We start from the raw sequence: 24,679 nt of genomic DNA, 5'->3' as shown, positions 1-24,679 counted from the left end.
CGGGCAGGCGTCCACTTCTCCCCGGGGGGGGGGGGGGGGGGGGGCGCGCCATCGGACGCAGAAGCAAGGAACCCTTCGCGGACTACGAACAGAGAGAGAGACAGAGACACAGAGAGGGAGGCAGAGACACGGAGACAGATAGACAGAGAGGGAGCACGCGAGGAGCGTGAGGAGAGGTCTCGGTACGGAAGTGTGCGCGCGGTTCGGTGCCGTGACAGTGGACGCGTAGATTAAATCAACCCGCCGAGCTTCAGCCTCCCCCGAGCGGACCGCCGAACCCCACCCCCCCCGGATACAGGTGAGCTCAAGCGCGTCCCGTCCGGGTCTGAACGCTGTCTCGCGCACCGGCTTCGCCGCGCGGGTTCTGGTGCACGCCGCCGGAAATGTCTCCACGCGCCCAACACCCCCCCCCCCGCGTGTCATTTCCCACTAAAGGCGGTTTAATTGGCCCGTTTGGTCTCGAGCTGATTGCACCTTTACACGCAGGTGGAACCAATCAGCGGCGGCGTCGCGCGTTGAAATGAATTCAAAGAAGGAGCTCGTGTTCGTGACGAGATGGGCGTCGTGTACCTGTTCGGTTCCGCTGCGCGTGCTCACACGCGTGCACGGATGCAGGAACTTGAATAATGGATGTTTAGTTTAGTCCGTTAATCCGAAGTGGTTCAAATAGATTGATGATTACTACCGATACATTTGTGCTAAATGTCCCAGAAATCAAAGTACGTTTCTTGTGTTATTACATTAAATGCAGTGATTTTTTTTCTTTTATAAATGATTATATTCCAACTTAAATCCAGTGACCTCCTCGACCCCTGAGCTGCAATGTTGTTCCATTCCCTTCATCTCGTATAGTCGTATCTCCTCTGGTGCCCGTAAGGACCTTTTAACAAGAAGTCCACATGTCTCCATGGGGACAAAATGAGAATCAAAAAAACTCCACGCAAATAAGAGAGAACGCTTTCAAACCCGGAAGTTACATTTATATTTCACCACCGCCCGGTTCTTCATCCAGCAGAAGATCTCTGACATAAATGAGTTCCACAAACTGGTAAATGGACTCATCTCAACGCCCGGGTCACGTGATCAACCTTAAAATGTCTTCTTAGAGGCAGCTAGTGTTTTCATTTTTTTTTTAAAAGGAAAGAAAAGACATCAACCGGCGCTGATCCGCTTCTTTTGAGGGCTCCACGCTCCTGTCTGAGGACCTGGATGGAGCCCCGATGGAGACGCGTCTCCCTGCCGGTGACCCCGTAGCACAGTGACACGTATTCTGTGCTGTGCTATGAGAGAGGAAACAAAAGCCCAGTAGACTTTCCAAAAAAAACAAAACCCCTCCATCGTTTATAGTCGCTTATCACAAAAATGAAATTGCATTTGCGTACAAAGCACAAGCAGGTCTCAATTAGAAGAGCTTTCGTGTGGGATGAAACAACGTCGGCCTTCTCATCGGTTCTTTTTATAGTGTGGGGGGGGGGGTTCCATAGACTTGATGAGCAGCAGCATCATCCCAGCACCTCTGGCAAAGCAAAGGGACGAGGTCCCTGTGGGGCTCATACTAAATACTAAATATCTACATGATGAATCAGCACAAATAAATCCGTGCCAATTTAGATCGACTGTATGACATCTGCCCCATTAGGACTCAAACTCTCCCTTTTTATGCAAATCACGCAGGATGAAGATGATCTGACCATTTAACAATCTGACGTAATCTATCTTTGTAAGTTTGATAGGCGTAACACTGTCCTCTTTGGGGAACATCTTTAAAGTGCCTGGTCATGTGACTCCTTCCGTCACTCGGACCATGACTCCTGTTTATTTCTCTGCTCACACAATGTTTCTCTCTTTCTTCCCCCCCCCCCCCCCAATCATTGTTCCTGCTTGTTGGATCCCTGTGAAGCTCAGATTAGATCCTCCAGAGATTTCAGTGTCATTGAATCGGGGAATGTGAACCCTTGGGGGGGGGGGTGGGGGGGGGGCTCTGTGCCCTCCAGGTGGTACGCACATGACATTTCATTCCAATCGCACTCATTACAGCGTCGTCACGGCGTTTATGGGGGAAAAGGGACTGTTTTTGGATGTTGCAACAGAAGATGGAAGACGGAGAAGTCGACTCACTCTCAAGAATACGATTGTTTTGTATTGAACTTGTTCCTCTCCGAGGAGGCGTGATTCTGTAGAGAAATGCACTGCAAGCTGCTTCCAGGCAACAGGAGCTGAGAGAATAGCAGGTTTACAGGAGCTGGTTTGGCTGCAGAGCTCATTGTTGTGCAAACGCTGCAATCTGCTTCTTTGTCTTTTTTTTTTTTTTTTTTCCAGCAATGACCCTGAAATGAAATCATTTCCCCTGAAAAAGAGAAACTCTATTAATAGACCCAATTTCAGCTCCAACTTATTATTATTTTACGCATTTTCCCTTGTTGCCATGGCGAAGCGCCGGGGAAAGAGACGGAGCGCTGCTCGCGGTTGTCTTGGATACCACAGTTTTCCCTGGTAAAGTAATGAGAGGAGCTGAACCTGTGGGAGCACTGGGTTATTTTTAGGCCAGACGCCGGCTTGCACTGGTGGATTAAGACGCGTTCGGCCGCTTGTGTGTGTGTGTGTGTGTGTGTGTGTGTGTGTGTGTGTGTGTGTGTGCCTGCACGTGTGTGAGCATGTTAACTGGCTTTAATGCAGAGGGGCTTTGGGGAGAGCCGAAGCATACTCATCATACAAACACCTGGTCCACCTGCGCTGTGATTGGTCCAAACGGATCCTTCCTGATCAGATCATTGAGCAGAGAAACCTCATGGTTTCATGTGAGGCCGATAAGTCAACAGAATGCGTCGCTTATTCCATTGAGATTCAGGGATGCTTCTAGGAGCGCAACTTTCACCGTTACTTCCGTCACTCGCTAGATACGCAAGAGCGGAGTCTGTTATTTGTTAATGTTATTAGTACGTAGCATGAAAGAGCTAGAAATACAACTAATAGATCTGCATGAATGCACAAGAACCACACACAGCACACACAGCCGGGCTGCCTCTTGTTTTTAATTGGCAGTGTGGCAGGTTTGCAAATATGTTGTCAGATGGCAGATGTGTGTCTCTCTCCCTGCACGGTGGAGGTGTGTGTGTCTGTGTGTGTGTGTGTGTGTGTGTGTGTATTACTGTAGACTGACTGACCCAACAGCCAGTGAAAGCATCACCTACTTGCACGTTGTATGATGTGCACAGATTTAACACAGCAGCACACAACCCTCTTCACCGACTTCAGTGTGTCTTTGTGAGTGTTGTCTCTGCATGCTCTACGAGCCCTGTCATTACACAGTGCAAACAGAACCTAAGAACCTGATCCGCATTGATCAGAGTCCTGCAACAGAGCCTCACCCCCCCCCCCCCCCAGATTACTAGACTCAGAAGATGAAGTACATGTAGTAATAGAGAGCAGCTTTTATCTATGAGTCGGTCACAGTGAGTTGTTACATAAGGTGAAGAGAGCGCGGTAAATATAGACCAGGAACACACTGCGACCCTCTGCTGGTGCTACTGGGTTCTTCCCATCGCACCACTGGTGCCTCAAGTGATTCCTATTGTCATGGCAACCAGGAATTAGCATCCTTGGATACCTCCTGTCTCCCTCATCAGCTGCACTCCTTCCCTCCTCACCATTGTTCTTGTGTGAGCTCTCCCTCCCCCACTGTTTGCCTCTCTCTCCTCCCGCCGGCCTCTTTCAGAGGTCTCTCCGTCTTTTCGTCTCTGTCTCTGATAGCCTCCCTCCTCCTTACCTCTTAATATCTATTCACTGTGTGCATTCCACCTGATTAGCCCATTTAGAATCTCTGCACAACCGGCTGCTTGGGCTCCTGCTCTTGAATGTTTTGTTTTTTTTCCTTTAGCTCCCGATGCTAAAACAGAGATCCTCACTCGTCCGATGTTGCCAACGGTTTCCTCCCTGTGGTCATGGCGGCTGATACCGTTTGGATGTTTCCACAGCGACCGGCTGCTCTATACATAGCTAGTTAATCAAGTTAGATGCCAATTACCGTGTGTGTGTGTGAGCTTGTAAATTAAGAATGAACTGTGACACGCGGGTCCACAGCGGTTGTGACTGGATTTGATCCCTGTGTGTTCTACTTAAAGGGCCAATGTGACAGGCGTCGCTTCAGAAACAAGCTTCCGCAGAGCTTCTGTCCCGTTTATAGAAACTTCTCCAAGCTCCTTCCCCTCGTTTGGACCTTTTACTCTGCCTCATATTAACAATCAATACTTCATCCGACACTCTCTTTCATTGCAGCGACCCAGCAAGTTCTGTGGAGGATACCGGGAGGAACCAACTCGTAAGATGCCCGTGGCCACATCCAGCTCTGACTCCAGTAAGTGGCTTTGTGTGTGTGTGTGTGTGTGAGAGACATTGAGTGTGGGCATTCCAGCACTGGAGACATGTATCTAATGTGACTTAATGAGCTGGCTAATGGAGCGCTGAACCTCCAGCCTTAAATCTGTCGTGCCTCAGAGGATTCGCTGTGCTCTTCCCAACCTACACATCTGCGCTAGATACAAGTAGTGCAAACTAGTGCACCCACTAACATGCACATAAGGTCTTTTTTTTTTAACTTTCGTGGCTGATCAATGATGACGCTGTGAAACCCACATCAATTTGGGACATGCAGTCACATTTTGAGCCTCTTCCATGGGTCACAGTTAAAGAAAAGAAACATCTCATTTATAGTAAAGATGCTCTAAAGACAGAAAGTGACCACGTGACCCCAGGCCTTACAAATATATATATATATATATACAGTATATATATAAGTGTATATGTTCAGCAGAATGGCATGAATTAAGTCAATGTGGCGTCACACTGAGGATGTCTCATGTTGGCTTTGTATCAAAGGGAACACTTAGATGAACACTTTGGACCTGATATGAAAGCTGAAACGTAGCAACGTAGCTTCACATCAGCCTCTAAAGTGGCACAGAGCCATGCTGCCATGTCCTCTTCACTGAGGACGTAAAGCAGACACATCAAAGCGGGATGAGTGTCTTCACCTCAGGGTCTACAGTCTGGAGGACACTTTTAGTAACTCGCAGTACGTTTTCCCTTCAAACCGATTCATAAAGCAGCCTTTTCAGGGAGGCTATTTTTGCACATGACGGAGGAGGGTTATTGAAGGGTCACCTTTGATTTCAGGTATTTTCAACTCTTTACGGGCAGAAAGCAGACGCCGAAGTGTCCCATTAGATAAAACCTCCCTTCGGCGGCTGTTTGCACCTGCGTCTGTGATCTTGGGAATGGGGGGGGGGGGCATCACTCACGTGTGCGTCCCACCTCCCTGACTACAGGCCAGCCCTTTGCTGCTCTTTCCCCTTACTGAAGCCCCACAAGGGAGGCCTGGAGAGGAAAATGGCCCCGCCTCCTCTCTCCTCCTTGAAAGCATCATACTTTCCTCCCTCTTTCTTTCCTAACACCCCCCCCCCCCCCCCCCATTTTGTCATGCACACAACACTCTTCTGCCGTCTCCATTCATTCACGTGGAGGCGAAGACGCTCAGCCAGGCGTAGCTTCTACACATTCACGTCGAGAGCAGGTGGAGAGGGAGGAGGGAGCGAGAGGCTGCTTCACCAGAACGAGGAGAGAATCAGGTGCAGAGGGAGGAGGAGGAGTAGGAGGAGAGAGACCTCAGAGACGGCATTAGCTGTGTTACTGTGAGTGTGTGGTTCACCATGGCTGGCAGCCTGTTTGGAAGGCTCTCCCTGGAGGAGGAGGAGGAGGAGGAGGAGAAGGAGGAGGAGGCCAACTCTCTGGATGGCCTGGGTACCAAGCTGGGTGGAGGAGGTAAGATCACAGGCTCCTGCCTGCTGGGGGGGGGACGTTAGGACGTTCTGCAGCCACATGTCCAGTCACCAGGATGCGCCCTACGGAAGCTGTGGGGAAGATGTGCTTCTGGGAACGTGGCGGGTTGACGGCTATTTGGTGCTTTTTCAATTTGGATCGCACCTGCTCCTGATGTGATGAGCAGAGACGGATCAGGACCCAGGGCAGCACGTGATGTGCAGGAATCTGAGGCAGCAGAGTACACAAGACAAGAAGGCAGTGAAAACACGCCACGTTTTCTCCTGTTTGAGTCACAGCAAGATGACAAAGAGCGAGAGACGCAGCAATGCACTTTGACTAGTAAAGATAAGACTTTTTAATAGCATATTGGTTGCATTGGGTGATAATGTGAGCTCTCCCTGCGTGGGGTACAAAGTACATTGGATCCATTATTGATGGAGCATCAATACTTCATGCTGTTGCATTCTACACAGTAATATGTCCATATCTATTTATGGTCGCTTTAGTGCTTACATCTACTTGAGGTTGTCGTGTTAAATTAGTTTGGATCAGAAGCATCATTACTTCATCACCCGCTCGACTGCACGTCACACACAAGATACCCTCGGCTCTGTGATGAAGCTCGACAAGACAGCGGCGACAGCCACGATGAATCACAACGTCTGTCAAAGCGCGTGTGTGTGTGTGTGTGTGTGTGTGTGTGTGACACACACTGAGGGAAACATGAAGGAGGGCCTCGGTGCGTTGTACATTCAGGGAGAGTAGGTAGGGGGTCATTCATATGCAGCAGCGTTCTGATCAAGTGTCAGACTCACAACCTTCAAAAATCCCTTTCACCCCCTCTGCACACACAAACACACACACACACACACACACACACAGGAATGTTGTGTGTTCCTGCTGGACTAATAAAGCCGTGTTCAAACACACATGATCCATCATTGAGTGCGCTGCGTTGGTCAGATTAGGCTGTCAAACATAATTGCCGGGTTTCAAGAGAACGGGGCAGTTTAATTCAGTGCTGTTGGGGGTGGGGGGGGAGGAGGGGAGGTGGGGGGGTATAATGCGGTGACGCTGGCTATTATTCCATCCGTAATCGCGACCCGGCAATCTCTGTTTGCTCTTTCATTAACTGCTGCACGGGAAACACATGCACGCACAAACTGTGCCAACAGCGAGCTCAGTCCCCCCCCCCCCCCCCCCCCCTCGAAACAACACATGGAACGATCCCTCGCCCCGACCCTCCATGGACTGAGGTGTGATGGGACCCTGCTGTCCATTTGCAAAATGTCAACAAATATCACAGCGATGTCTCCGGCGGTGACCTTCAGCCGCCGCTACCACGGCCCCGCACAGGCCCGCCTGGGACCAGCATCACCATGGCAATGGGACGGCTTAGATCCACTTCGTAGTCCCGCCCAAGAACGAGGAGGTCAGGGTTACAGTTTGAGAAGAGGAGAATTCCCCGCTTTCTTTGCAGCTTCCTTGATGAGACGGTAGCTGCAAATGAAATGCGTATTAATAATGCCGACTCTGCGAGGACATCATGGCGAGGACATCATGGCGAGGACATCATGGGGGATGGACATCATGGCGAGGGCCGAGCACAACACCTGGAGGACGAATGACTCGTATGCTTCGGTCAAAAATGAGTATAATCGCACCATGAAATCCAGGTGTAAGGATGGTCTGTCTCCACCTGAGGGGCTGCTAGTAATTCCATGCAGCTGGAGAGCAGGGAGCATAAAGTATTTAATCGTGTCTCCTCAGAGTATTTTATGACATAGATTTGCTTTTGGCATTTTGAAATAGTTTCAGTGTCAGCAACAAGCGCTTTTCTGTCATTTTAATGGAGAAATTAAACTGCAGCAGCTTCAATGGAAACACGGGAATATCAATGAGTTTTTTTTTAAAGCGATGCTGCTTAGAAATCTTTGGGTGTTTTCAGAGGTAAAAGCTCCACGTTGACCGCGGCGTGTGAAACCACCTGATAAACAACGAGCCGGTCACTGCGCGGCTGACTTTCAATTCCCCCCTCAGGCTGGTTCTGGCTCCACAATGAATTCCAAGTACATTTTCCAGACTGAAGTGTGTTTCAGAGAACCCGATGATACCGCCTGGTGCTTCGAGAAGCATTATCGAGTAATAGAGAAAGACTTTTTGGATTGATTGTGTTGGAGAATCATCAGAAAGAAGTTAAATCACTTCTTTTACTCCCTGGGTTCATTTAGTCCCTCTGTCCCAACACTCCCATCATGGTGTTTTTGCAGGTCTAAGAAGGCGGACCCTCCTGTGAATATGTAAAAGCACGTCTCTCCGATGCGCCTACGTGAGGCGCTTTGCCTTATTTTGCATTGAAAAGGTTCATCTCGTGACTTTCGGCAGAGCAGACTGTTGTTATTGGCAGAAAGTAGAGTCAGCTGCTCCCCTCTGTGTTTACGTCCTCGTGAGGATTCAGCAACACAGCCACCCCCCCCCCCCCTCCCCTCTGTGTTTCCCTAACCTCTGCTCCATAGCAACAGGACAACCTTCACTAAGTGCTGGTTAAGAGGATGGGGCTCCATCCACAAACAATAACAGCCCAGAATGTTCCTCCACCATGTTGAGTTGAATGTAACCCTCTCTGGAGCTCTGATGACACTTAATGAGACAAAAGCTGCTTTTTGACAGGAGTGGCATGTGATCACATGTGCTCCTTTTCGATAGGAGTTGCACGTGATCACATGTGCTCCTTTTCGATAGGAGTTGCATGTGATCACATGCGCTCCTTTTTGACGGCAGTTGCACGTGATCACATGTGCGCTCACCAAAGAACAGGATGTATAAAAGAAGTCATTCTCAGTCATGAACATATGGAGCTCACGCTCCTCTGCACTCCTGGCTCTCATTTAGCTTTCATAAGCCCCGCCCCCCTGCTCCATGGCGGCTCTGATGGTATCAGGTTACTGTGTGTGGTATCGGGGATTTACAGCAGGGTCACTGGAGCGAAGCATGACTTCACCTCTAACGGCTCAGATAGTATAATTAAGTATATAATCACGCAAAGTATCTTCCTGTCTGAACCATTGGCCCCACGTTGTCTTTTGCCTTGATGCATCCAGTGAATATATTCATCTCTGGAGGGAGGAGAGAGACAGAGACCACAGAAGGAGGACGTGTTGGGTTCTTAATGATCTCTATGAATAATAGACCGATGCCAGGCTTTATTCTGCGGTTCCTCTGGCACCTTTGGGTGAGTTCTGTCCAGTAACGCTCCACACAATGTGAAACCAGCGATATCCTCGACGCACAGCAGGGACCCGGTGCACAATTTGAACGTCTGCTTTGGGCCGGAGGCGAAGTGGAGGAGAACATGGGGGGTTGTGAACCAATGAGGAAGTAAAAACACATTTCCCACACGTCTACTCAAAGCATCGGGAAAAAAGACGTCGAAGGAAGATAATTATTTACAACACTGTCTGTCAAAGCTGGGAAATAAAGAAGCGTATTAGTCTAATTAGCTTCCTGTTAATGAGGAGGACACACCGTTTGAGTTTGGTCATAAAAAGGATACGATCTGCTTTTATTGTTAGAAGAAAAAAGGTTGGTATTTTTAGCTTTGCAAACAAACACCTCCGTGTCCTTTGAGTAAATTACAGCAGACAAATGTTCCCGTCACGTGACCGTCACGTGGTCAACGCCCTGATTCTGTGGAGACGCCCTGGAAAGTGGACGGAACCTTTTCTGACCATCGACCGTGTGTGTGTGTGTGTGTGTGTGTGTGTGTGTGTGTGTGTGTGTGTGTGTGTGTGTGTGTGTGTGTGTGTGTGTGTGTGTGTGTGTGTGTGTGTGTGTGTGTGTGTGTGTGTGTGTGTGAGAGAGAATGTGTGCACATGAGGGAGTTGGGGAAGAAAGATACTGTCATTTCTGACAGAAATAAGAGAGGCGGGAGGGGGGGCCGGGGGGGCACAGACAGAGTGAAATAGCTTGGGAAGCTTGGGAAAGGATGTGATGCCGCTCTCATTGCTCCCACCCCCCCCCCCCCCCCCCTGCCTCCTATCGTTTAGTCACGTAGTATGAACTACTATAAATGTGCTCCTCTCTCCTTTTTCATTGGGGTGATCTATTGTTAATATACTGTATATATATATATATATCTAACTGTTGAATATCTGCTTTTTCCCTGTGTGTGTGTGTGTGTGTGTGTGTGTGTGTGTGTGTGTGTGTGTGTGTGTAGCCATGCATCAGGCCCTGGACACACTAAGTGACAGCACAAGCTCCACTACTGCCAATGACCTGGACCTCATCTTCCTCAAGGGCATCATGGAGAGCCCGGTGGTGAGAACAACGCTAGGCCGTATCCGTGGAGATGTGTGTACGCAAGTGTGTTCCATGGGGGGGGGCGGGGGAGGGGGGGTCATTCAGAGCAACCAGCTGACAGTGGCTTTAGAACAAAAGCTGCAGACGAATCAAGAAAAATGTCCTCGCCGTTTTAATGCTTCACTGTTTCCTCGTCGGTCCCCTCGGTGTCATTCTGCACCGGCAGCAGAATTCAGATGAAAACCCGAATGCAAACAGCCAATTAGCACTGATTCCCTGCAGCTTTGAGTCATTCCATAAGTTTCCTCCGCGGTTTGATGTCGTCAAACAGGACGTTGGGTTTAGAAGCTTCCGTCTGACTCTGAAGCTCAAACTCAAAGCAGCCAACGATATTTCTTGGCAATTACCTGCAATATAATAATAATAATAATAATAATAGCAACAATAGAGAAGACATGGGCCTGTTAACAGCTGTCAGTGATGGGCTTCATCCAGCACATCAGGGAAGTTATTCCCAGAGGACAGTTGTCTCGTTGTCGTCCTCATAATAAACACGGGTCAAACCGTAAGGACGAATGTGAGGGAGATACTTTCACACCTTTCCGATATCCGTCCGCCTCGGATGTGGAGAGTTTTCTACCGAACCCAGACGGAGCGAGGACACCTCGCCGCACATCGAACCCGCCGACCCTCTGTCGGGGAGGGAGGACGGGGAAAGTCCACGTCTCCCCGTGGCGCGTCGATGGCGTCCTCTTGCCGCTTCTTCCCAACGGCCCGACTTCGCGGAGACTCAGAGAAGATCCGCCAGGAGCAACGCCACGCGTGCTCCATCCGTTGTGTGTCTTTTCCTTCATGGTTTATGCATGCGTCATCAGTACGGCTATCTCATTCATCAGTGCTGGGGGGCGGGGGCGGGGGGGGAGGCTCTCCTCCACCGCGGAGATGAATCGGACCTCCGGGCAACGTCTCACAGACTCACGGGTGAAACATCGCCTCCTTCTCCTCCGCGTGACTCAGAGGCCTTTCTGTTCAGGGCCGTCCACAGGGAGCAGTGAGGAGCACGCCCCCCCCCCCCCCCCCCGCCCCCCTCCTACCTGTCAAAGACTACGAACGCTGGTGTTTGTGATGGATGTCCGCGCGGCCTCGGAGACGTTCTGTTGATGACAGTCACCGCGGAAGATTAAAGAGAGTGAAGACGCCTTTATCACTAAGGATGCTCAACGAGCCGTAATGCGCTGAGAGGATAAATAAAGTCATAACGGGGGGGGACGTGTGTGTGTGTGTGTGTGTGTGTGTTCATGCGGCACGGCCACTTCAGTGAATTGTTCTGATTGCACCACGCTCACTGCAGAGTGATGCAATCAGCCCGACCTGCCGCTCCACAAGGAGTGAAGGAGGAAGCGGTCGGTGATGAACAGACACAGACAGCGGCACCTGATACCTTCAGCCTTAAGACGTTTAGTTATGCACACTTCATTTTAACCTAATTTCAGCTAGTAGATGAATTTCTAAGGCGATTTGTTCAGGTTCAGGTTGCAAATTCCAAAATGATTAATTCTGTTTTTATACAAACCAGTCTGTGCGAAACATATCTATCGTTGTGTGCACTTTATTTAGTGCAGCACACAAAGAGTCAGTCGTCTGCGGTGTGAGAAACTGGTTTTTTTTCATTGTTTAAAGTGGAATTTGTAATACCGACTGGCCAGAAGTAACTGAAACCTATACCGACCTTGTATATCTCAAATTATTTAAAACAAGTAATCATAAGCTGCATCATAAAGGCCTCTGTGTTTTTATTGATGATTCATTCAAGCTGTCGTGATGAATGTGTTATTTTATGTCAGAAGTTTAAAACGTTTAAGTAACGTTGCCTTTCATCGGCCACCATTAGGAACAAAATGAATTGGTTTTCTGCACCAGGCACTGAGCTTTAGAGGTGAAACTAAGTCAGAAATCCACACCTGCTTTTTACTGGAGATTTAAAATCCAATCATGACACTGCTCTGTCTACTCCCCGTTATAACAGCAGTCCTCATTAGTCTTCATGGCTGAGATGTCCATGTCGGGAATATAAAATGAGTAATGTCCTGCAATTATAATTAAATAAAGCCTCAAGCGTCGGCGCAGAGCAGATTAATTGTTAAATAGTGTTAGAGTTTCTATCAACAACCTCGCACTGTTCGGACCCTCGTGCTCATGAAGGGGAAACTCAAGGTCACATCTGTTTTGTCTTCACTAAATCCCAGGCCCATGAGCAGCTTGAGGAGCCCAAGCTGGAGGCTGTGAGGGAGAACAACGTGGAGCTGGTCCAGGACATCCTCAAGGAGCTCAACCCGCTCGCAGCCAGGAGCCGGGCAGTGGACGAGCTGGTCCGCATCCTGAAGGAGCCTCACTTCCAGGTCCTCCATCTCACAGCAATCTGAAGCTTTTTGATGATTAGGATGCTTATAATAGCACGTTTTGCTTTTTGTTTTTTCCACGATCGTTGTAGTAGAAACCAACACCCTGATTGTTGATGCCATCATCGGTGTTTGTGTCCCCCGCTTTGCTCACAGTCCCTCCTGGAGACGCATGATTCTGTGGCGTCCAAAAACTACGAGACCCCTCCCCCCAGCCCCTGTTCCTTCATGGACGCAGCCCTCAACAACCAGCCTGTTCCCCCAGACGCGGTGAGGATGGTGGGCATCCGGAAGGTGTCTGGCGAGCACCTAGTAAGTCTGCCCCGATAACGAGCAACCCGCTCTAGTAAGAAATATTGTCAAAAATGTTTTGTCAAAAAATGTCTAATTTATTTGGTCTAAATAGACTAACTTGAAAATGTCATGGAAATACACTTGATGAAATAATAATTAGAAATATTTTGTCATTTTGTCAAAAAATGTCAAATATATTTGGTCAAAAAAGTCATCAAAATAAAAGTTGAAATATACTAGGTCGAAAAATGTAAAGAAATTTTGTCAAAACAATTAAAAATATTTTTGGCTAAATATATAGCTCGAAAATATTGTCAAAAATTATATTGTCAAAAAATGTCAATATATTCGGTCTAAATATATTAGCTCAAAAACAAATATTGTCAAAAAATATATTTTTTAAAAATGTCTAATTTATTTGGTCTAAATAGACTAGCTCGAAAATGTCATGGAAATAAAATGAGATAATATTTTGTCAAAAGATTTCAAAATATATTTGGACCCTGGTTATGGATAAAATGATAGTTTGAGAAATCTAGTAAAAATATTTTGTGTCAAAAAGAAATTTAAAATGTTATGGTAAACATGGAAAAACATATTTTGTCAAAAATATTATCAAAATAAGTAGTGTTATTGATCTAATGGCTTTAATTTGTGATTGTGTGTTGTCCATTTAAAGTTAACCCACTTATCAACAAATTGATGTGTGTGTGTGTGTGTGTGTGTGTGTGCACATGCTAAGGGAGTGACGTTTCGAGTGGAGAACGGCGAGCTGGTGATAGCCAGGATCCTTCACGGCGGCATGATCGACCAGCAAGGTCTGCTCCACGTGGGGGACATCATCAAGGAGGTGAACGCCAAGGAGGTGGGCAACGACCCCAAAGTGCTCCAGGAGATGCTGAAGGAGGCCAGCGGCAGCGTGGTGCTGAAGATCCTGCCCAGCTACCAGGAGCCACACACGCCAAGACAGGTCAGCCTGGGGGGGGGGGCGCGCCGCACATCAAGGCAATGGCTGCGTGTGGTCAGTGAGGGTCAATCAATTAGTCCAAGACTAAAATATCTCAACGGGTGTTGGATGTATTATTCTGAAGTCTCTCGTGCCCATAGGATGTCCCCTGTCAACTTGTCCTCTCGCCCCATGTTGACATTTCTGCGAGCGATCGGGGGGGGGGGGGGGGGACCCTCACTCCCTTCACTAGCTGCCCCAGATGCCTCCGTCGCTTCTAGCGTCATCATCTTGTTGCATCATTCTTTTTCCTCTGCATTAGCCAAGATAATTCCCTCAGCGTGTAGAGGAACTTTGGGTATTAACTTGCAGATTTACATAAGGCTATTCAGTAGTTTTTTTTGTTTTTTTTAAATGGCTCTCATATAACTTAACACTCGCACCATTCTTCATGAATATTCAGACATTTCCAGAGCGCATCATTAAAAGAACCTTTGCATTGTTATGCATTGCTGGTACGCGTGTGCGTGTATACGGACGCACACGCGCCCCGCCTCATGCTGAGAACTCCCAGAGACGCAAGAAACCAAACATATATTATACTATTGATGACAAAATAGTGACTCGGACAAGTAACTTTAATCTGATTACTGCTTTGGACGCGTTGGATTACTGGTTACTGAAAAAGGTGGTCGGATTAGGAGTCCTCACTGCTTGCCTCCATGAGTTGGAGATGTGAAAGAGGGATTTGGCCGCGGCTCTCACTGCAAAGGGCTGCGTGGGTAGGAGTCGGACGGCGTGAGGAGCTGTTGCTGAAAGTTCTCTGGATGAAACCCAGCCGCCTCCAGCTTTGCCGTCGCGCAGGGCGACTAAAACTCAAACCGACAGCCCCCCGTGAGGACGGAGCGTGTCACTGCAGCGGAGGGACCAGACGCCCCGCGGTACACTGAAGGCTGGCAGCCTCCTTATGCATCAGGGGAAAAAAGGGGTTGTCATGGCTACAGATTCTGGCTCGCTGTCTCTTTGTCTCTTTGTCTCTCCGTCTGTCTGCGGGACGCGTTGTCCCGTCAGTGGGGGGGGGGGGGGTCGGTATGAAGGTTTACGAGCTCGGGCCCTGAAGCCTTGAGATGTCGGGGCAAAGCGAGCGGAGAGATGGAGTGGACTTTAAGTGCTCAAGGCGGCCTGATAGCGGCGGGCACTCACTCACCCGATCCATCCGCACTGCATCATGTCCTGTCCATCCTGCACGCCAGAGGCAGCTCACGTGTTCATTCCCAGCTTGTTTGTTCAATTTTATGTGTATTTTTCATTTTCTTTTTTAATCAATCTGTTGTGACATCCATTACTGCCATTTTACCGACATGCTTCTCCGTTCAGGCCTTTGTCAAGTGTCACTTTGACTACGACCCGTCCCACGATAACCTGATTCCCTGCAAAGAAGCGGGGCTGAGCTTCAACAGCGGGGACATTCTGCAGATCTTCAACCAGGAGGACCTCAATTGGTGGCAGGTCAGCGTCGCGTTTCCCGCGCACCGACGAGGGCTTAGTTAGCGCGTCACCTCGTTTCTTTGTGTGCCCTCACAGGCCTGTCACATAGAGGGAGGCAGCGCTGGTCTGATCCCAAGCCAGCTGCTCGAGGAGAAGAGGAAAGCGTTTGTGAAGAAGGACTCGGAGCTGGCCACCGCAGGTACTCCACCTCAGCCCGGAAGATTCCACTCGAGCACAACATCTGCTCCTCTCCACGTCACCTCTCCGGTCTGTTACTGTGTCCGTGAGCGCAGGAGAGCTGGTACGGAGCATCCGATCTGCTCGTGATTGAGCCGCAGGGTCTAACCTGCACAAACAGATGGGGGCGGGGGGGGGGGGGCCGTAAATACAAACCTGATCCATAGTGAGCGACTCTCTTATGAGATGTGGGGTGGGAGGAAGAGTCCTGAGTAGCCACGAAACAGGTGGTGAGTCACAACCAGCAGCATGCCCTTTACTGACAGGGCGGGGGGGGGGGGGTGACAGCCCCACTGTACTGCCCTTGGAGCCTGGGAAGGACACATCTGTTCGCTAGCACCCTCTTCATACATGATATCGACTGAGAGCACGATTTTAATAAAAAAAAAAAAAAAGGTTCTTATCCGGTCGAATTCACACATTTAGTAAAATCGGTCGGTATGTAGTCGCTTGGCTGTAGAAATGTGCTGTCACAGCGTGATGGGTTGCATTCAGACACGGACAACGATGTCGCGTCCGCTCGCCTCTGTTCATAAGACATGCCGCCTGACGGGCGAACATGATCCGCCATATTGATCAGACAGCGAGCAGATTGCCTTGTCACAGGTGTTCTGGGGCAGCAGGCCCGGATGATGAACATTGGTGCACAGTGCCACCTAGTGGTTCTATCCCTGATACGACCCTGCAGTGCATTGACACACACTGAAGGTTTGCTTTGCTGCCCTTGGCCTCAGGTCCCCTGTGCGGCGGGATGGGTAGTAAGAAGAAGAAGAAAATGATGTATTTGACCACCAAGAATGCAGGTAAGTCACCTCACAGAGTGTAACGTCACGGCCTCTTTCCCGTTGAGTACAGCTCCCTGATCAGCAGTTTTCTGACTAGAATTCGATCGCCACGAGCTGCGGATATACGAAGAGGTTGCCAAAGTTCCGCCCTTCAGGAGGAAGACGCTGGTTCTGATTGGTGCGCAGGGGGTCGGCCGCCGCAGTCTAAAGAACAAGCTGCTGGTGTCGGATCCCCAGCGGTACGGCACCACCATGCCCTGTGAGTGCAGCCCGCCATCCGCCTGTGTGGCGTTGTTATTAGTGTTTGCTGCGTGACAGTCAAGTCCTCTTCTTTTTTTTCTTTTTTTTTAATCCTTTAGTCACCTGTAGAAAACCAAAGGTGGACGAGAGGGACGGCCAAATGTACTCCTTCATGACCCGCAGCCAGATGGAGTGCGACATCAAAAACGCTCGCTTCTTGGAGCACGGCGAGTACGACGGGAACCTTTACGGCACCAAGATCAACTCCATCCACGAGGTGATGGAAACGGGGAAGATCTGCATCCTGGACGTCAACCCGCAGGTAGACGCTGTTCCGTCCAAAAGGGTTTGTCGATTGCGTCCCGTGTCCCAGCTGTCCCCCCCCCCCCCCCCCCCCCCCCCTCTGCTGGCTGTGACGCGGTGATTTGTTTCCCCGGGAAGGCTCTTAAAGTCCTGCGGACGGCGGAGTTCCTGCCGTACGTCGTCTTCATCGAAGCGCCCGATTTCGAGGTCCTCAAAGCGATGAATAAGTCTGCGATTGAGTCGGGAGTCGTTACCAAACAGCTCACGGTAAGTGTGTGTGTGTGTGTGTGTGTGTGTTTGGTTAAAGGCCTTAAAAACCTCGCGTTCATGTCGTACTGCGACAAATGCGCTCATTACGCCGACAGTGGACGAGTTTCTTTGCTTTTGAATTTAGTCAGCAGAGCAAACCTCATTGGATTCTCTCTGTCTCCCCCCCCCCCCCCCTCCCGAGGGGCTCCCTGCAGGACTCTGACTTAAAGAAGACGGTGGACGAGAGCGAGCGCATCAAACGGGCCTACGGACATTACTTCGACGTGTGCATCGTGAACGACGGGCTGGACGCGGCGTTCCGGAGTCTGCGCCTCGCTCTGGACAAACTGTCCACGGAGCAGCAGTGGGTCCCCGTCAGCTGGGTCTTCTGAAAGCCCCCCCCCCCCCCCAGGAGCGAGGGGGCAACGGGCCGAAGGTCAGGGGGACAGTCATTGGTCGGCGGGGGGGGGGGCTTCACCTTGAGCGTTTCTGTACAAACTTAGTGTTCCTCTGTTGAGCCCAATGTCCATTTGTCCTTTATTTGTCAGAATTGGGAGGATTTCTATTAATGTTTGTTGAGAAGCATTTAGATGGATTATGAGGTCCGTGCAATAGGGTGTGCGCGCGTGTGCGTGTGTGTGTGCGCGTGCGTGTGCGTGTTATCATAAACGTGGAAATAGACGTAGAGTAACGAAGGATCATTGAAGGATACTTCTTGGCCCTCCCTACTTTATGTAGTGTAATGTTTACATTGGGTTGCTAGGACAGAATCGTGAAGGAAATATACCAAATGTTTGTGACAAAAAGTCCATATTTTACCTTTTGATCATAGAGTGTGAAGTGTGCTTTATATTATCTCACCGCCAATTTGACAACCAAACAGCAATAGATCATTTTAAACAGAAACGTGCAACACATTTACTCGTAAACAACAGCACATTTTGTGTTCATTTTCAGTCTGGATTGCTTTTGTGTCCATTGAATGTCTTCTTTTCATTTGACATTTGATCTGTCAGTGTGAGTGACACCTGGCCGACGGCTCCAATCCGGCTGTAGTTGTCTTTGTAGCACTGAGAACAACAAAAGAATTAAGACACCACTGAAGAAGTAGCCTACAGTATCTACAGTATGCAGCGATTGTATAACGGAGGCAAACTAATAACTAAACATTTGTATCAGTGGTTTCAAATCACACTTACTTTTGCCTTAAAATGGTTCAAAAGCCAAGGAAATACTCTCATCACTGTACTGAATTTAGAGAAAAATACTACTGGCAACACTGATATATTTATTTAATTTCCCTCAAACTTGTAAGTACTGTATTGTAATAAAGACTCTAAAGCATCACATGAAGAAACCATTCGGGGCCTCTGTGATGTTTTTATGCTCCTGTAAAACGGGTTTGAGTTGAGAATGCTGCTGCACTTTCTCCGTCGACGTTAGGAGTGCAGCAGAAACACGGCGTTAACTGGTGGGGGGGCTGTGGGGGCTTGATGAGGTCCCTGAGGACGTCGCCCAGCGACGAGGAGCCAGGGGCAGCGTTATCGGGTACATCTCGTAGGCATGTGGCCGGGGGCGACCCCCCCGGCCACAGGCCTGTCAGCCTGGGGTCAAACTGCATGAAACAAAGTAACAGCACAATTCATCACGTGTCGTTACTGATGCACGAGGCCGGTGTGTGAAACAACAGGGTGGGAGGTGGTGCGCGATGGCGTGGGTGGCGGATGGGGACAGTCAGGGCGAACCCACCAGTGAGTAGGGTGGGGGGGGGTCCACAGTGCTGTACCGAGGGGGGGACCCGTCGTAATGTCTCTCCTCGTCCGTCCGACCGTCGGCGCTGGACACCGTCCACGGCCCTGGAGGCGAGTCGTCCCCTCGCGCCGTTGCCATGGCGGCGGCGGCGGCGGCTAGTTTTCTTCTGGTGCGCACATAGAAGCAGAGGAGCACCACCCCTATGGACACCACCAGGACCGGGAATCTAGGAGCACACCTCCATCACTTCAAGACTCGGCGTCACGCGTGGACGAGAACGTTCTGGGCTTCAATAAACTACTCACGCATATTGGAAAATATTCACCGCCACACTCATGGCTGCAATTTATCTCAAACAGGTGACATTACTGTGAGGGGGGGGGGGGTCAAAAACAAGACAATCATGTGAAACTTCCATTGAATGCTAATCTTTAAATAGAATAACTTTCATTGAAAAATACGCATGACATCAATAATCTGTTTTGAAATGCAATTAAACTGACTGTATAAAATGGCCCGTTGAGTGAAGGTGACTAATTGGTCCTCTGACTAATCGCCGATTGGCTGTGAGCTGCCGTCTGAGGACACGGTGCCCCAGCTGGTCATCTCCTACCACACATGAAGTGACCCTTCGGCTTTTTCTGAGACGCGCTGCAGGTGGAGAAGAGAAACCAGACGTCTCGCTCTGTGACTTTCTACTGACTGTGGACCTTCGTCCCGTGAAACCTTCCCTTTCTACGCACGCCGCGTACAAAAAAAAGTACAATTCACGCAATTCTAACGTACGTTACCGCGGCGATGCAGAGTTAATATCACATGACAGTCGGGCGAGTCCTTACCTTATCTGAGAATTCAAAACATACAGAAACGGTCCTGCCCTCGAGATCGTAATCAAAAGATTATGCCAGATTATGTTCGGGGAGGGAACAACCCGAGGAGCTTTTACAGCATTATTGTCTTCTTTAAAGACACAGGACTTGGAGGTGTGCTCATGTCTCTTTATATATTTCAACAAAATTAGGAACTGATGAAAGATTCGTTGCAATTTATCGTCCTGCTTTTGTTATCGTTGCATCAAACTTATCGCTAATGTCAGACAACTTTACATTTAGGTCATAAATTACAGACAAAACAAATGTAACATGTAAGCAATAACGCCCTACTGGGGGGGGGGGGGGGGTTCTGTACGGAGGTTACGTCCTCGCCCATGACGTAGACGGATGGAGAGTTGGGGGCCCCCCCCCGGGGCCTCGTCTTTGCAGCGTGGCAACAAAACAACAAAGGACGATCCCCGGAGAACCAGGCCGAGATGAGGCTCATCTTTGGGAGGAACATCGACCTGTGGCATCAGGCTCCTCACCTGAAGAAGAGAAACGTGCTGACCTGATTTTAAACTGGAGGATTGTAACTATTGTGATTGTAGCCGTCGTGCAGGTCAAAGGGAGCTTTTTTTTTATCTCTCTGTGCATCACTAGAACACAAAGGAAAGTCTCGTAGGAAGAAGCCATTAATGAATAACAAAGCTGCACAACCCTGGAATCTCCCCCCCCCCAGGAGAGTCGGGTCCGTCACACAGACTCCAAGGTGGCGCAACCTTTAAAAAGTACAACAATGTGTTACTTTTATGGCCACGTGAACGGAAATAGACCCGAGGCTGCGTCGTGTGTAAAGTAACCAAGTGGAGGCGAATGACTAAGAGTGGGCCCCCTGCGGTATTCACTGCTTACTCTACGCAGCAGTGAGGGAATATAACGTGGAGCGAAACAAAGAAAAACAGATTTCACACGTTTGGATGCGCCGCCTCAGCATAAACGCTGAAAACAAGGCTCACCTGCAGATACGCAGAAGGTCGACACTTTGAAGCCTCATCGACCCGTTTAAAGCCGCACAACGTGGCGTAAATCATTGACTCTGCTGTCACAACAACAACGCCACACAGAAAGGTAATGGGGGTGGGGGGGGGGGGGGGTAAGAGGGAAGCCCAGAGTCTGTGTTTCAGCTCGTTTGGTTTGGAATGCAGCGGCGGGCATCGTTGAAACACGTCGGAGGAATCTGCGCTGCGGCCCGCAGACCTCGATTCTCCTCCGACCACAACGGAATCATTTCATGTTCTCGACACACACGTCTCAGCACAAGCTTTTTATTCATGCGTTTTGTATGAACGTGTTTCCATGTGAGCGGACGCCAGCAGGCCTGTGACTTGGAACAATTACCATAATGTCCATTAGCGTCGGAGAGGGGGAGGGGGAGGGGGTGGGGGTGGTGGCACCGTACCAGAGGTGCCCATGTGAGGGGGTGGTGGAGGAGGAGGAGGAGGAGGTGGCGGGACTGCAGATCCTGATACTGGAGGAGGTGGCGGCGGGGGTGGTGGCACCGTACCAGAGGTGCCAGGGTAAAGGGGCGGTGGTGGAGGAGGAGGAGGAGGAGGAGGAGGAGGAGGAGAGGGATAAGCGGCAGCAGCTGGGGGGGGAGGTGGAGGCGGGTAGGAGCCATTTGACGGACACATTGGCGGTGGAGGGGGTGGCGGGGGGAGACATGTGGGTGAAGTACCGAAGGGCGGAGGCGGGGGGAGGCTGTCGCCCATGTCGGAGGAGGAAGGTGGTGGTGGTGGAGGTGGAGGTGGAGGGGGAGCGGGCATGTTGGGGTCCCAATCGGCCGCGGGAGGAGGTGGGGGCGGCAGGCTGCCATCGGCGGCGGTTGGCAGGGTGGGGACCGATGGCGGAGGCACAGCGATGCCGAGGCTGGATCTGCACACACAGAGTAGAGCTTCAGCGTGAGGTCTTCAAAGGACTGGTCCCACGCAGATGATTTACACAGACGGAGTCATCGCGCTAATCTGAGCTAAGCTAACATCTCGCGGCAGAAAGGTGAATTCACACCGTTCATATGTACCATGTGGTGGTACCATGTGGTGGTACCATGTGGTGTGTCCGTGTCGTGGTGTGTTGTTACGTACACGGGGAACTCTGCGGCAGCTTGAGCGCTCTCGGCTGCGCCGGCTCCACTTCTGCCCTGCTGCTCAAGGACCTGTGGGGAGAAGATGGCTAAAGGTAAGAAGGAAAACACCTCAAACACCACAAACACCCTAAGAGGGGTTGGGGGGGGGGGTCTAATAGGAAAACATTTCAGTTCAGTAATATAGTAATTTCACCCCAAAACAGTGGCCGATGGAGTCCAAGATGGAGTAGGATATTGGCTCCCGGGTGTAGCGACTCTCCGCCTCCCGGCCCCCGCTGGGGGGGGTCATCAGCTTGGAGCGGCTCCTGTTTTTGGGAGTGGTGGAGGCCCCGATCTCTCTCCTGGCGATCGTCTCGCTGTGGATCGCAGAAGCCTGGACCGAAGCACAGGGGGGGACACAAGTAGCGTCACACCACCCGTCCCCCCCCCCCCGTGGAGGTTCTTCTCTCTCAAATAATAAAATAAACCAATGACTGAGAACAGAATAAAGGACCTGCAAGTAGAACAAAACTAAACTATGCACCCAAGGGTGTAACCACACATCCCCCCCACCAATATACAGCAGAATATACACTCACCGGCCACTTTATTAGGTACCCCATGCTAGTAACGGGTTGGACCCCCTTTTGCCTTCAGAACTGCCTCAATTCTTCGTGGCATAGATTCAACAAGGTGCTGGAAGCATTCCTCAGGGAGTTTGGTCTATATTGACATGATGGCATCACACAGTTGCCGCAGATTTGTCGGCTGCACATCCATGATGCGAATCTCCCGTTCCACCACATCCCAAAGATGCTCTATTGGATTGAGATCTGGTGATTGTGGAGGCCATTTGAGTACAGCGAACTCATTGTCATGTTCAAGAAACCAGTCTGAGATGATTCCAACTTTATGACATGGCGCATTATCCTGCTGAAAGTAGCCATCAGAAGTTGGGTACATTGTGGTCATAAAGGGATGGACATGGTCAGCAACAATACTCAGGTAGGCTGTGGCGTTGCAACGATGCTCAATTGGTACCAAGGGGCCCAAAGAGTGCCAAGAAAATATTCCCCACACCATGACACCACCACCACCAGCCTGAACCGTTGATACAAGGCAGGATGGATCCATGCTTTCATGTTGTAGACGCCAAATTCTGACCCTACCATCCGAATGTCGCAGCAGAAATCGAGACTCATCAGACCAGGCAACGTTTTTCCAATCTTCTATTGTCCAATTTCGATGAGCTTGTGCAAATTGTAGCCTCAGTTTCCTGTTCTTAGCTGAAAGGAGTGGCACCCGGTGTGGTCTTCTGCTGCTGTAGCCCATCTGCCTCAAAGTTCGACGTACTGTGCGTTCAGAGATGCTCTTATGCCCACCTTGGTTGTAACGGGTGGTTATTTGAGTCACTGTTGCCCTTCTATCAGCTCGAACCAGTCTGGCCATTCTCCTCTGACCTCTGGCATCAACAAGGCATTTCCGCCCACAGAACTGCCGCTCACTGGATGTTTTTTCTTTTTCGGACCATTCTCTGTAAACCCTGAGATGGTTGTGCGTGAAAATCCCAGTAGATTAGCAGTTTCTGAAATACTCAGACCAGCCCTTCTGGCACCAACAATCATGCCACGTTCAAAGTCACTCAAATCACCTTTCTTCCCCATACTGATGCTCGGTTTGAACTGCAGGAGATTGTCTTGACAATGTCTACATGCCTAAATGCACTGAGTTGCCGCCATGTGATTGGCTGCTTAGAAATTAAGTGTTAACGAGCAGTTGGACAGGTGTACCTAATAAAGTGGCCGGTGAGTGTATGTTCTCCTTTAATTCCTTTAGATGTCAATTTAAATGGTCAATGTAGTCCTCAGAACTATGTTCTAAATGTGCACATTTACATATATAGATATAGAATTGTAGGCAATGCACTTAAAGGAAATTATGGGGAAGGGTATTCATTTGGACCCCCCCCCTGATGTCTAAACCATGGTTACACCCTTGTATACACCCAACAGGAGGACTCCAGATAATTGTATTAAAGTATTTAAGTTCTGAAGATCATTCAAAACCAAATGCAGATGACTAATTCATGAAAACCAAAATGTAACCATTTAACATACGTTTCTTACATTTTAACTCGTTTATGGACAATGTCTTGGATATTGGTATTTTTTCTGGATTGGGCGTTTAAGGTATTTGAGGTATTTGAGGTATTTGAGGTGAAACGTGCAGCTCACCAGTGACAGCAGGTTGACCGAGGACTCCATATCTCGGATCTGCATGGCCTGGGAGTCCAGCAGCCTCAGCACGGCGGTGGCCAGGCCGTTGATCTGGTACGACACGCTGGCCAGAGCCTGGGCGGCCAAGCCCTTGGCCTCCTCCACAGCCTTCGTGGAGTCCTCCGCCTGCAGATAGACACCCTCCGTGTGTCGTTAATGCTTCCAATGTTCCTCACGGAGAAGAAACGGCACCCCGGCCCGATGCCGTCGTCGTGCTGTTAAAGGACACGTTGGTTCCTAGGAGCGTAACTCACCTGGAGAAAGTTGTTCTCGCAGTAATCCGCGACGCGGAGGAGGTTGCTGTGGTTGTCGAGGAGATCATTCCTGGCACCGGGGACCTCTTGCAGGATCCGAGCAATCACCTCAGAGAAGTTCTTCTGCTGCGCGGTGTCCCCCATTTGGACGCCGCCTCTGGAGAGAAGAAGGGTGTCTCTGGCCGCTCGAGGAGGACGTGGACCTCTCCGTGGCTCCGGTCTAACGAAGTAGGAAGACGCGCGGAATGAGCGCAGGGCGAAGCTCCCCGAGCAGCTGCTCCCAGGTCTGTCTCCGCCGGGCGCGTGTCCACCGGAGGACAGGTGGTGCAGGAGGACGCGGCGCGCGCCCACCCATCATTTAGCTTTATTAGAACGTCCCCGCGTGTCTGCTGCGATGTTTAAT

At 50.0% G+C, this 24,679-nt stretch overlaps 2 protein-coding genes across 4 annotated transcripts; one reads left to right on the top strand and one right to left on the bottom strand.

The window, feature by feature from the left end:
* Positions 1-31: 31 nt before the first annotated feature.
* mpp2b (MAGUK p55 scaffold protein 2b) lies at positions 32-18,417 on the top strand. Of its 2 annotated transcripts, XM_037463474.2 has the most exons (13): positions 32-298; positions 4,276-4,354; positions 10,034-10,134; positions 12,363-12,515; positions 12,672-12,827; positions 13,552-13,779; positions 15,133-15,264; positions 15,340-15,442; positions 16,215-16,283; positions 16,363-16,524; positions 16,625-16,827; positions 16,947-17,075; positions 17,273-18,417. In XM_037463474.2, exons 2-13 carry the CDS (start codon positions 4,324-4,326, stop codon positions 17,447-17,449), a joined length of 1,644 nt encoding a protein of 547 aa, XP_037319371.2. In that variant the 5' UTR covers positions 32-298; positions 4,276-4,323; the 3' UTR covers positions 17,450-18,417. The 2 variants fall into 2 exon arrangements, with proteins under 2 accessions (XP_037319371.2, XP_037319372.2); XM_037463475.2 differs by lacking the exons at positions 32-298; positions 4,276-4,354 and adding an exon at positions 5,648-5,817.
* abi3b (ABI family, member 3b) lies at positions 18,390-24,655 on the bottom strand. Of its 2 annotated transcripts, XM_037463476.2 has the most exons (5): positions 24,277-24,655; positions 23,981-24,148; positions 21,961-22,140; positions 21,766-21,836; positions 18,390-21,556 (listed from the first exon to the last, which is right to left on the bottom strand). In XM_037463476.2, exons 1-5 carry the CDS (start codon positions 24,418-24,420, stop codon positions 21,034-21,036), a joined length of 1,086 nt encoding a protein of 361 aa, XP_037319373.2. In that variant the 5' UTR covers positions 24,421-24,655; the 3' UTR covers positions 18,390-21,033. The 2 variants fall into 2 exon arrangements, with proteins under 2 accessions (XP_037319373.2, XP_037319375.2); XM_037463478.2 differs by lacking the exon at positions 21,766-21,836.
* Positions 24,656-24,679: the final 24 nt, after the last annotated feature.

Source organism: Pungitius pungitius, chromosome 21 (assembly GCF_949316345.1).
Source record: "Pungitius pungitius chromosome 21, fPunPun2.1, whole genome shotgun sequence".
NCBI lineage: Eukaryota > Metazoa > Chordata > Actinopteri > Perciformes > Gasterosteidae > Pungitius > Pungitius pungitius.
Note: the sequence above shows the minus strand (reverse complement) of the source record. Positions and strands in the feature narration are given on the sequence as shown.